Below are 12,573 nucleotides of genomic sequence, written 5' to 3' on the forward strand. Positions count from 1 at the left end.
GGAGAAAAATAGAAAAGGGGGGAAAATAAAGTAGAAATAAATAATCAAGAATCCAGTAAAATGTTAAATTTTAAAAGTAAACAAGCTGAGATTGAAAAGAAAAGATGAACAGGAGAATAATCATTAAAAACATAAAAAGTAGAGATCTGAATTAAAACAGTAGAAGGCCATGAGATGAAAAATGAAATATGTGGAAAATAGGTAGGAGTAATGATTGAAAGCAGAGACTTAATTAAGAAGGTCAACATAAGGTGTTATATCAAACGAGGATGAAGAGAGGGAACAACATGAACCTGAAAGGCTTGGAGGCTCTGGTGCTGGGTGAGGAGTGAGCAAAGGGCTGGGCACCAGCTATTGCCCATGAGGAAGGGAATCAGGAACAAAGTCCAGGGTGGGGCCAGCTGGCTCAGTAGAAAGTCCCCAGTTCAAGCAGTGGTGTTAGTTGGTGGTGGGCAGACCCAGAGGGCAGAGAGCATGAGCTGATATCTCCAGATACCGGCAGCCTAACAGGCCCTCTCCTGGAGTGCAGGGAGGGACCACACTGACTGCGTCAGCGGTAGCTCTCTGACCTTTACCCTGGAAGCAGAAGAAATTTGTAGCAATATTTCTTTGAAATTACAACCTTTCAAGATGAACACATAATGCTTTCAGGGTGTGTTAATTATTTTTAAACCAGTTAAAGTAATAACTACTTTAAAAAAATAACTTCTAGCTCTTTGCTTCTGAAGTATGGGAATTTCCTTTTTTGTGTGTGACTCCAGGCATACTGTACATTTCAGTGGACACTTTTGTTATGTTTTATCTATGTTTTGTGAGTATTACAGAATAGCCCCGCCTTTCACATTGCAGGCACTGCAAATCTCAGCAATATGATTTGTGTGATGCTAAATCATGCCTAAGTACTTAGAATAAGTCAGTCATTTCTTTTTCACCTCCCCTCTGTCCGTGTAGGTAGGCAGTAAACAGTTATTGGTCATTTCTTATATGCTGGGCAGTCCTGGACACTAGGAATACAAAGTAAGACATGGCCCTATCCTGAAAGGGCTTCCAATCTGGTGGGGAGAACTTGATAGACATAAATAAATGGACACATAAGAAAAGAAAATCAATGAATCTCTCTGTTCTTAGGCAGTTGTACAGAAAGACAAAGCAAGTACAAGCTAGGCAGAGGAATCAGCATGTGTGAACCCATGAAGCTGGGAAGCAGCATGGGAGAAGCATAGGGAGTTCAAGTTTTGTGGGAGAAGGCAGAATGACAGAGAGATGAGGTTAGAGAAGGTGGTTGGGGTGAGATTTTAATAGGCCTTGTTAGACCCCCATAAAAGTCCTGGGTAATGAGTTACAAAGGATCTCAAATGAGGATAGAAGATAATCAGGTTTGTTGTTTACAAAGATCATTCTTTCACAGTGTGGTCATCGGAGGCCAGGTGAGCAGTTAGAATGCTGCTAAGATAATCCAGGAAAGAAATGGGGGCCCAAGGAAAACTGTACAGTAGGGGATCTCAAGAGAGAGTGAATTGCCATCATTTAATGGGCAGAATTAAGAGGATTTAATAATCAATAGAATGAGGGTGGTGGTGAAGGATGACCTCAGAGTTTCTGATTAGGTTGTCTAGGTGGGTGAGAAAGTAGAGGAAGAGGGACAGGGCTGGGGAAAAGATGCTGGATGGCCAAGAGCTGTGTAAATGTAGGGGATTATTGAGAACAAGCTTTCTGACTTGATTCCACAGCACACATCCATCCATCAGGCCTAGTGTGCACAGACACGTTCCTGATGAGTTGGTTTTAGACATGCTTGATCTGGGGAGCTTGTGTCCCATCCAAGTGGAAATGTCCAGCGGTTGTAGGGTGAGTGAGTTGATAGCTGGGGAGAGAGCTCTGGGCCGAAGCTTTATATCTGCAAGTCATTGGGTGTGAGTGATTCCCAGTCAGGGAGAGCAAGGCACAGAAAGAGATTGAGTTTCAGAACTGAGATCAGGGGAGACCAGCTCTGGATGGGAATGGAAAGGGGGAGCTTCTGAAAGTTTGATTAGTAGAATTACAGAAATAATCTGCACTCTGTTCAATGAATTACTAAGCGAGATCATTAAAAACTTCCCTTGTTGTGTGACTTGATTCTGATAAATAAAATATGACAAAGAATAAAAAGAAACCAAACCCTTCCCTTGTTGTTGGTGCGTGTTTGTATGTATATATCATTTATTTTACCTGAAAGGCTAAGAAGAAAAACTTAGAAACTATTGTCTTTGGGAAATTAAGATAGAGGTGACCTGAAATTTTAAGTCCCTGAGAACATATTTTTTAGGTTCTGACTTCCATGAAACTTCAGGAATACATTTATTTCTCAAAAAGCGCAGTCACCCTTTTAGGGCAGGCGTGGCTGAGGTTAGGAGGATGCTCATGTAGTACACATTCATTTTGTAGTATTGAGAGAAGGCTTAAGATTGCTTCTGTGTTTCAGGTAATTCAGAAGTCCGTGGGGCCAGCCAGCCTGAGTCTGCTCACCTTCAAAGTCTATGCATCACAGAAAAAGGACTCACCTCACAAAACTTCCGTGAAGGTTAATGAGGTAACATGCTGTTCATGTTGTGAAATAGTTTGAACATCTGATTTACTTACTATAGGAAGGATGCAAACTGTGTATCAGGAAGATAGAACATTTTAGAGGATATTTAATAGGAGGAAATATATTTCCTTATGGTTTATTTTTCTTTGTGGGAAGCTACTAGACTGCTTTTTCAACAGATACACTTTAGGTAATGGTACATAATATTTCTTAGATTTTTAGTGAGGAATCCGCTGTGTTGCAGTAGAATGTAAGCACAGTTTGCTTCTGAGTGATCTGCCTGACTCTAGACTGCTTATCAAGCCAAGGAAACATATATTTTTCCTAAGAAATTAAAGACCTGGCCTCACTCTGCTTCTTGGCCGGATTAGAGGCTCACAAGTAGATAATTAACGAATACTAAAGAACCAAAACAAGAAATCGTCTCTCCACTGTTTACAGTCTTTTTGTCTATACTTGCAATGGATTATTTTGGGTATTTGGTTTCTGTTCAGACTGACTCAAGTGACCTAAAGGTCTACCTTCAGTCTCAAGCAAGGTTACTTGACCATGTTTACATAAAACTAATTAGCTTATCTTTTGCCCTTTACTCTCTTCTTCTCAAGCCTTGGGGCAGTGGCGTTTTTGAGGGTGAAGAAGGCAGCCACTAGTGGCTGTGAAAGGTTTCTTCTCTGGATGGGGAACGAACCTGCAACCCTGGTTTGATTAGCACCAGACTGATCATTTGAAATACATAACAACATGCTCTTCAGTTACTCTCAAGCTTTTTTTATAACATTTTTATTTATTTATTTTTTAGAGAGAGAGAAAGGGAGGGAGAAAGAGAGGTAGAGAGACATTGAAGTGAGAGAGAAACATCCAACAACTGCCTCTCACATGTCCCCAGCTGGGGACCTGACCCTCAACCCAGGCATGTGCCCTGACTGGGAATTGAACTGGTGACCTTTTGGTTTGCAGGCCAGCACTCAACCCACTGAGCCACAACAGCCAGGTCTCAACCTTTGTTTAAAACCCCAATCCAACACACCCTTTAGAGTAATATTATCCTTTTTCCAAATGAAATCTATGGAGAAATACCAAATTTTAGTATATAAAACAAATAAAGGGGAGCTGCCTTGTCTGCTACCAGTAGGGTGGTAGGGGGATGGTAGAACACCTCATAGCCTTGCCCTCTTGGCCTTGGTCTTATTGATTAAGGTAGTAAGTAAGGTGCCCTGGCCGGTGTGGCTCAGTGGGTTGGGCATCGTCCTGCAAAGCAAAAGATCACTGGTTTGATTCCTAGTCTGGGCACGGTTTGGGGTGTGTGAGAGGCAGTGGATCGATGTTTCTCTCCCTCTCTTTCTCCCTCCCTTCCCATCTCTCTGAAAATAAACAAACAAAATCTTTTAAAAAAGGAAGTTGGAAATCTTTTTTAAAAGAAAAGGTAGTTAAGTAAGGTGCAGAGATCCTCTGAAGGAAGTTGAGGATGCACCTAGCCCTTAGAGTGTCTGTAGTTCATGAATTATTAGAATTGCAGTTCATTCGTATTACAGTGCTTACAAATTTGATAATTGATTATGTTATCTCATTGCTGTATAGACATTTTTATTTCTTTTTGTTTTATTTTTTAATGTATGCAGCTTTCACTCTACTCCGTTCCCGAGGGTCAATCTAAATATGTGGAGGAGCCAAGGACTCAACTTGAAGAAAGCATCTCACACCTCCGACAGTATTGTGAGCCATTTACAAGTCGGTGTCAGGTACAGTTCTTTTGAAAATGGAGTGAACGCATTCCTGTTTAGAGTCAGTAGTGAGAAGTCTATATCAGCTGTATGTTTTCAGAAAAAGGCATGATAAAGGGCCCCAGCCTAAGAGTGCCCAACTTATCAATGTTCATCAGTGCCATCTGAGGGAGGGCGGTTGAGCAGAAAGCCCTGGCTACCTGGCGGTTCCTGTTGCCATAGCTGCACAGAGAATTTCCCTCCCACTGGGTAGGTCTAGCACCATCACCAGGGAGTGGAGGACTGGTAAGTATCTTCTTGGTCACAGCTATGAAAACACTATTGTTTAGAGGAAGGAAAAGGACACAATGTAACCATTTATGTCAAAATTGGGAAGTTCCCCCCCCCCCAGAGATTCTACAAATCAGTACCACTTTAAACAGTAATTGTTACAGAGCACTTTGAATGCTATAATAGGAGGGTAAATAACCAAAAAGGTGGAATTACATATTTGAGTACTGAACTATTTGCCCCAGTAATCCAAGAACTACCTATACAGATTGGCTTCTGTCACCGCTCAGGTTTTAGATCAGGCTTTGTGTTTCAGGAAGGCATTTCTGTCATTTTTAACATCTAAAACTGAAGTTTACAATCTACAGAATGCTCCCATGAGCCATGATACAAGCATATAGATGTGTGTGTGTGGCATGGTCTAGATTTACTTTGCTTGAGACTTACAAACTCAATTTTCATCAAGAACTTACTTAAATATTTTTACTCTATGTCACTGCTGAACCAATTTAGAAAGAAAATAGTAAGCATAGACTCTTATCAACGATATAAATGATGCCATTATACATAAATATTACAACCATATTATTGAGTTATGAACTACCTAAAGACTATATTGTGTTGTAAAACACTTAGACTTTATCCTCTTGTTCTAGAAGATTTTTTAAAAGATTTTATTTATTTTTAGAGAGGACGGGAGGTAGAAAGGGAGAGAAACATCAATCACTTGCCTCTCACACACCCCCACCTGGGATCCTGGCCTGCAACCCAAGCATGTGTCCTGACTGGGTGTCGAACCAGTTACCTTTCAGTTCACAGGCCGGCACTCAGTCCACTGAGCCACACTAGACATGGCTGTTCTAGAAGATTTTTAAACCATATTCTTAATGGTTAAGATAAGGTCAGCAGGCCTGGCTGATGTTGCTCAATGGATTGAGTGCAGGCCTCCAAACTAAAGGGTCACAGGTTCGATTCCCACTCAGGGCACATGCCTGGGTTTGTGGGCCAGGTCCCCGGCAGGGGCCATACGAGAGGCAACCACACATTGATGTTTCCCTCCCTCTCTTGCTCCCTCCCTTCCCCTCTCTCTAAAAATAAATAAATAAAATTTTAGGAAAAAAGGTAAGGTCAGCAAATATATGCAAATATTTTTGTATCATGTAGGCATGACTACTGTTGTTTCTCTCTCTGTGTTTGGTTATGAAAGTATTTTGTCTCTTTAGCTTTCAACCTGAGGTTGCTTTTTGTTTTTTACTTTTTCATCTGTGCTCAGTCCTCAATGCAGCAAAATACCTCTCTACATGATAGAATGGTTATCAACCATTTATTTGCAGTACTTCTAATTACTTTTCTGTGTGATTATAATTGTTTCATTTTCCTGTAGAATAAAGTCTTCATGAATAGAAATATTTTTAATTCTTGGCTCCTTTTTCAGGCCAATAATTTCTATTCCATTTCTTCAAGAACTAATTTAATTTTTCTTTATAATAAAAAGATAATGCATCAAAAAGAAGTGGATAGTCACTCCAGACATTGATCTATAGCTTTTCTTTTGTCTTTCTCTTTCTTCTTCTTTTTTAAAAAAGATTTTATTTATTTATTTTTAGAGAAGGGAATGGAGGGAGAAAGAGAGGGAGAGAAACATCAATGTGTGGTTGCCTCTTGTGCACCCCCCACTGGGGACCTGGCCCACACCCCAGGCATGTGCCCTGACTGGGAATTGAACCAGTGACCCTTTGGTTCTCACACCAGCACTCAATCCACTAAGCCGCACCAGCCACGATAGTTATTTTATGTTTTTATGTCTTCCTCCAAATTTAGCATTTGTTATTTAGGCTCATTTAATAGTATTAGGATAATTTGTTTTGACTTAGCTAAATTATATTTAAAAATCCTTTTCCAAGTGGCAACTGCTTCTGATGCCTTCTGATACCCACACATCTCTTTGCCCATCTTCACTGTAGACTTCTTGAGGGTACATACCTTCCAGCTAGTTCCTTGTTTTCTTTAGGATCATCTGGCATTCATGTGCAAAGCCTTTTTATTATTGTTATTGTTACGAGAATGTTAATACTTCACTTGCTTTAGGACTAGGATAAGTGTCTTTCCAAACTTAGATATAGACTTCTTTGTCCCATTAAAGCTAGTCATTCCTGCTTCAAATGGGTAGTTTTTTAGATATAGACTCTAAAGTCATGGCAAATCAGGAAGTAGACTTAACATGAAAGACAGATTTAATCTCACAGGGAAAAGATTGCTGCTTTAATTATTGAGGGACTGATTTTTGTCCCTTCTGGTGTATGTTAATAGCGAATGAAGAGTCTGGGTTGTTGAAACCACTCCACTTGAAATCTTTGCTTCCTGTGGCAGTCATAAGCCATTCTGCTGAGCAATTTGTGGTGAAGGGGAAATTACAAAAGATAATAAAGAACACAAAAAATCCAGATAGTCAGTAAATCTTTGTTCAGAAAGTGTTGATAACATGATAATTTATTGAGACAAATATATTTATTGTTACTTTCTAATCAGCAAATACTACTCATTCATTTTCTTTTCACCTTTTTAGGAAATGTACTCCCAAACTGAGCCCAAGATGCAAAGTTTGGTTCAGTGGGGGTTAGGTAAGTTGATTTAATGATGTAAAATCAGTTTCTTTATTAACATTGGACTCTTAACTGGGTTCCACGGATGGGTTCCAAGGAGAGTTGTGAATTCCTTAAAATTGCATGCAGAATTTTAGAGCTATGTGGATTTTTTTCTAGAAAGATGATCTGTTGTTTCAATTATATTTAAGAGGATTAGTATCCCCAAACACTCAGGTAAGTCTCTTAAAGATCATTAGGATTGTTGAGCTAGCAAGTACAGATATCCTGTATTTTTTTTCTTTAAATTTATTCTAGGTGCAATGCCCGTAACTCACACTAACCTACACTAACTCATCAATAGTCTTTCAGAATCAGGAGAGCTCTTATACGCAGCTCTTAATACATTTTATAGAAGTTTAAAGGCAGGAAGGAACTGGGTTGGTGTGCCTAGGAAAGGCCTTATTGCACAGTTAGTAGTGTTTTTACATTTTTCATTGGTTTTTATTTTTTATTTTTATTTTTTCAATTTATAAGAGAAAGTCAATGTAGAAAGTCACAGGTAACAAAGGCGAGCCAGCTGGGCTCTGTGGACTCAGGAAATGAGTTACAGAGGCAAAAGAAGGGCCCTTGGAGTTTCGGAAAAACAAAGGCAGACAGAAAGCACATGGGGGAAGGAGGGGCAGAAAGGTGTGTGTGGATGGAGGGACAGAGGGAGGACAGACAGAAAGACAACAGCAGACAGAGACTCAAACTATGAGACTGCCCTGGGGAAAGAAGGGGGCGGGGAAAGGTGCTGGCTTACTCAGAAAGCTGCCTTCATTGCTTTTTATTGTCCTTGATTGTTTTTCACAATCACTTATCACATAGACTCATTCACAGTGTATGTGTTGACTAATCTCAGCCAGGAAGTGGTAACATATTTCATTCCCTTTATTGGGCATCTTGACAAATTTAAACTCTTATTTTTACAAGTGTTTGCTTCCATGACAGAAGAAAATAAAATGAGTATAGTGTATTTGTTTGCAAAGATTATCATAGGGCATTGATGAGCTGATAGCCCTGAAACTACCAGATAAAGAAATTTTTCATTTGAAGACAGACATATTAATAGCCTACTGGTTCTTTTAAATTATTCATGTATGTTAATAACTAACATCTTTAAAAAAATTTTTTTTTAAGATTTTATTTATTTTTATTTTTAGAGAGAGGGGAAGGAAGGGAGAAAGAAAGGGAGAGGAACCTATATTTGTGAGAGATATACGTTGCCTCTTGCATGCCCCCAACTGGGGACCTGACCTGGCCCGCAACCCAGGCATGTGCCCTGACTGAGAATCAAACTGGTGACCCTTTGGTTCACAGGCTGGTGCTCAATCCACTGAGCCACACCAGCCAGGGCAGAAGATAGAAAAATAAGGTTAAAGGCAAAGTAAGTGAAAGGCCATTCAGGAATTAGTACCAACAACACAAGCCGTATAGTAGTATTAAAATGATCACCACATTTCTCAGAGAACCCAGAAAAGGAAAACTGACATGTGTCTGGTATTATCTGGGAGAGGGAATTACTGAGTATTCCAATTACTTCAGTTCCACATAAGTCATAATGGCAAGCATTGAAGATCAAGGCTGATTAAGTCAGTGGTCCCAACCACTGCTGTGTATAATAAATTATTCACTTAAACGCAAATACAGAGATGATCACAGACCACTCTTGAAGGTGCAGAGGAAGGAGACTAGTTTAATAGAGAGTGGGAAGATGGGAACAGTCAGGGAGGGATTTCTGAGATAAATATTGAAGAAACAAAGGTGGCCACACAGAGGGCACGGCACCACCAAGGCTTGAGTGTACGACTCAGTGTTGCATGTGCCGGGAACTGGAAGCAGACTGTTGAAGATGAGGTTGAGGAAGAGATGTGAGGCTTTTTAAGTCATGACTTAGCTAAAAGCCCTTTGTTAATTCACTCAGTATTCATCAACTCCTAGCAGTACTTGTAATAAATGACCTGTTGAATGAACATCCACTGTTAACCACTGAGGAAAGTAACACAGAAGTCTGAGTGGTGCGCCATTAAGGAGTGCATATTCTTGTGGAGACATAAAACACACCCCTGCTTAATAAAACACAAGGTGCTATAGGAGTAGATACCAAATTATGGTACAGAGAGTAAATATGATGGGACTTTAGAGGAGGAGGAGAGCTATGGGCTGATGAGCATAGGAAAAGCTTTTCTGAGGAATGAGGACTTAAACTGGCTGTTATTTGGTGGGATTGGCTCAGTGGAGAGGAAAGGAGATGTGGGATCATGCAAATGAGGTATAAGGCATGTTCAGTCATGGCAGAGAGGCTCACGTGTTGCTTATGTTTTTATTTCTTTTACCACTACCAACAGTGACTATTTCCCCACATACACTTGTACTACAAGTTCCCTTCATTATCCAAATTTATTCTGTTCTTGGGTTCGAATAATGAGTTCAGGTGACAAAAAAATTTTTTCCTTGAGTTTAATGTACTTGGTTACTGAGCATCAGAGAACAGGCAGCAAAGCTTCTGAGAGAGAGAGATTTATCCAAATATTCAGGCATACCTCCTTTTTTTGTGCTTCGCTTTATTGATTTTTTTTTTTTTTTTTTAACAAGTTGGAGCTTTGTGGCAACCCTGCACTGAGCAGGTCTGTCAGCACCAATTTCTCCAACAGGCTCAGATGGTAGTTAGCATTTTTTAGCAATAAAATACATTTTACTTCAGGTATGTACATTGCTCTTGTAGACATAACGCACACTTAATAGACTGCACGACAGTGTAAACATAACTTCCGTATGCACTGGGAAACCAAAAAATTCATGTGACTCGCTTTATTGTGGTGGTCTGAAACCGAACCCTCAATATCTCCCAAGGTCTGCCTGTGTTCTGTGTTTCTTTGTTGGGGTAACAAGAGTTTGGATAGCAAGAGATCCCTGTATTTGTGTTTCTCCCCGTGTGAATTGTTGATTCACGTCTGTAGCCTTTAGGAATGTGAAGGTAATCTACCATTACTGTACTGTCAATAGGATGTCAGACCAAAAGTGCTTGGAAATTAGATACTTGCTATGTGAATAGTAAATCATGTTTATCACATACAAAGAATGTTGAAAAGAAGCATGTTAGGCAAAAGCCAAGAATACATTATTTGAAAAGCATTTGATACTACAAGTACTAGTTAGACTTTAAGATTTGTTTTGTTTCTTTAATGAGCAATTTATGGAACTGTTTCCTTGTCTGATTCTATTGTAGACAGCTATGAATATCTCCAAAATGCACCTCCTGGGTTTTTTCCAAGACTTGGTGTTATTGGGTTTGCTGGCATTGTTGGACTCCTTTTGGCTAGAGGTAGGTGCAATTTTGTTTCTTAAAAAAAACAGTTCATAAGGGAGAGAGAAGATATATATTCAGTTCTTTGTTTTCATTTACCAGTTTTTAGAACAGTGAGTTGGATCCATTGATACGGTTTTTTTCTCCAGTATATTTGATTTTAAGTATATATAGAAATTGTTAAAAAAAAGTAAAATGAAAGAAATTGTATACTCTTGGTTGGAAAAACATATTAGTTATCCTTTATATGAACATTTACTTGATCAAATTACTGTTGCTCTTTGGTACAGAAAAATTGTTAACCAAAATCTGTCATACCTGAGACACTTTTCAAATGTTTCACTGTTAAAATCAGGCTCTTAATCACAGTAAATAGAATAGTGATTTTATAGGGATTGTATTAATCTTTTGATGTGTCGTAGCTTCAGTCATTGAGGATATAAATTTTTTTTTAAACAAATTGAAAGCTAACAAATGCCAACTTAAAAATATTACTACACTGCACTGCTGGATTATAAAACATTTATAGGAAACAAAGGATGATAAAATCCTTCATTATAATGAGTGAATTCATTACGAACTACTTGAAGTTTCACTGATTGTGAAATTCAGACTTTACAAAAATTCCCAAAATAGAAAGTTTATGAACCCTGTAATCAGACCCCCATAAGAGATAACTGTGGAGACTAGCTTGGCATCCAGTCTTCAGCTTTAAAAACCTTTGCTGCTACCCACCTTAACTGTTACATCAGAATCAGTAGAGACGTGTGTACTGGTGCCACTCCTGCAGCCTGTGGAATGAACTCTTGTTGGAGTTTCTGTGCCTTCCTCCCATCTATATAAGAATTAAATTTAGAGTTTATTCTTACTAATCAACTTGCGAAATAGTTGAACAAACTCCCCTCTTTTCTGTAAAGCTGTCCCATAAAGCATTCCAGTCTTATTTAGATAGCGTTTGGAATGTAGGAGAATCCAAAGGCCAAGGTTTTGGAATCTTGGGTACTAATTAACATATCTTCTCCCATAATTACCATTTCTTGTGTGTGTGTGTGTGTGCGTGTGTGTGATGAGAGCACATGAAATCTCTTCTCTTAGTAAATTTCCAGGATTCAATATTATTAGCTGTAGGTGCCCTACTACACATTAGATCTCTGGACTCATTCATTCTACATAACATCTGCCCCTTTTTCCCACCTCTCTGTCCCTGGTAACCACCCTAATACTCTTATGTATTTGATTTTTAAAGATCCTACATATCGGTAAGATCATGCAGGGTTTTTTGCTATGTCTGGATTATTTCACTTAGTACACTGCCCTCCAGGTTCATCCATGTTGTTGCAAATGGCAGGGTGTCCTTTTTTAAGGCTGAATAACATTCCATTGTATATAGACACCACAATTTCTTTATCCACTCGTTCATTGTCAGACACTTAGGTTGTTTCCATGTCTTGGCTGTTGTGAATAATGCTGGAATGAACTGGGAATACAGATAACTCTTTGAGATAGATTTCATTGCCTTGGGATATATACCCAGAAGAAGGTTTGTTGGACAATATAATAGGGTTTCTGGAGCATATCTGCTAAGGTAGTCTGCCTCAGTTGATGGGGATGAGTGACAAGTGGCATCTCTCTGGGAAGTGAGAGGAAATGGGCCCAACCAGGCCAGTGGGGGGGGGGCAGGTGGTTGTCACTTACTATTGTTGCCTTTTGGTGGCTCCCACCAGCACTGGCAGCCAGGGGTTCCCCTCTGGCAGTGCTGATAGCTACAGCTCAGACTCCTGGCTTCCTGGGAGGTATGGGCATGGAGATGGCAGAGGCAGAGGTTGCAGTTCCTTCCTAAAATTCTGGGGTTTCCAGCTCATTGTATCAACCAGTAGGATCTGAAGGCCCGAGAGCTGCTGCTTACCAGCTTTCCATTTAGGAATGGAAAATGGCAGGTTGGCAGATTTGCTGCCCTTCACTTGGTCCTCACCTGTGTGAGCTGCCCAGGTGCTTAAAGCTTCAAGTGTACAGGTAGGATCCCAGGGGTATAACAGGCTTTTCTCCTTTGGAATAATTTTGTCCTTTCAATCAAGGCAATGGGAC

General features: G+C 39.7%; 1 protein-coding gene across 2 annotated transcripts in view; it reads left to right on the forward strand.

Moving 5' to 3' along the window:
• APOO (apolipoprotein O) overlaps positions 1–12,573 on the forward strand; it is an 87,934-nt gene that overhangs the window by 53,521 nt on the left and 21,840 nt on the right. For both annotated transcript variants that reach the window (XM_053917613.1, XM_024569883.3), the window contains 4 exons: positions 2,462–2,569; positions 4,186–4,305; positions 7,124–7,178; positions 10,411–10,506. In XM_053917613.1, the coding sequence (XP_053773588.1) occupies positions 2,462–2,569; positions 4,186–4,305; positions 7,124–7,178; positions 10,411–10,506 (379 nt within the window). The remainder of the gene's footprint in view (positions 1–2,461; positions 2,570–4,185; positions 4,306–7,123; positions 7,179–10,410; positions 10,507–12,573) is intronic.

This window comes from Desmodus rotundus, chromosome X (assembly GCF_022682495.2).
Source record: "Desmodus rotundus isolate HL8 chromosome X, HLdesRot8A.1, whole genome shotgun sequence".
In the NCBI taxonomy this organism is placed as follows: Eukaryota; Metazoa; Chordata; class Mammalia; order Chiroptera; family Phyllostomidae; genus Desmodus; species Desmodus rotundus.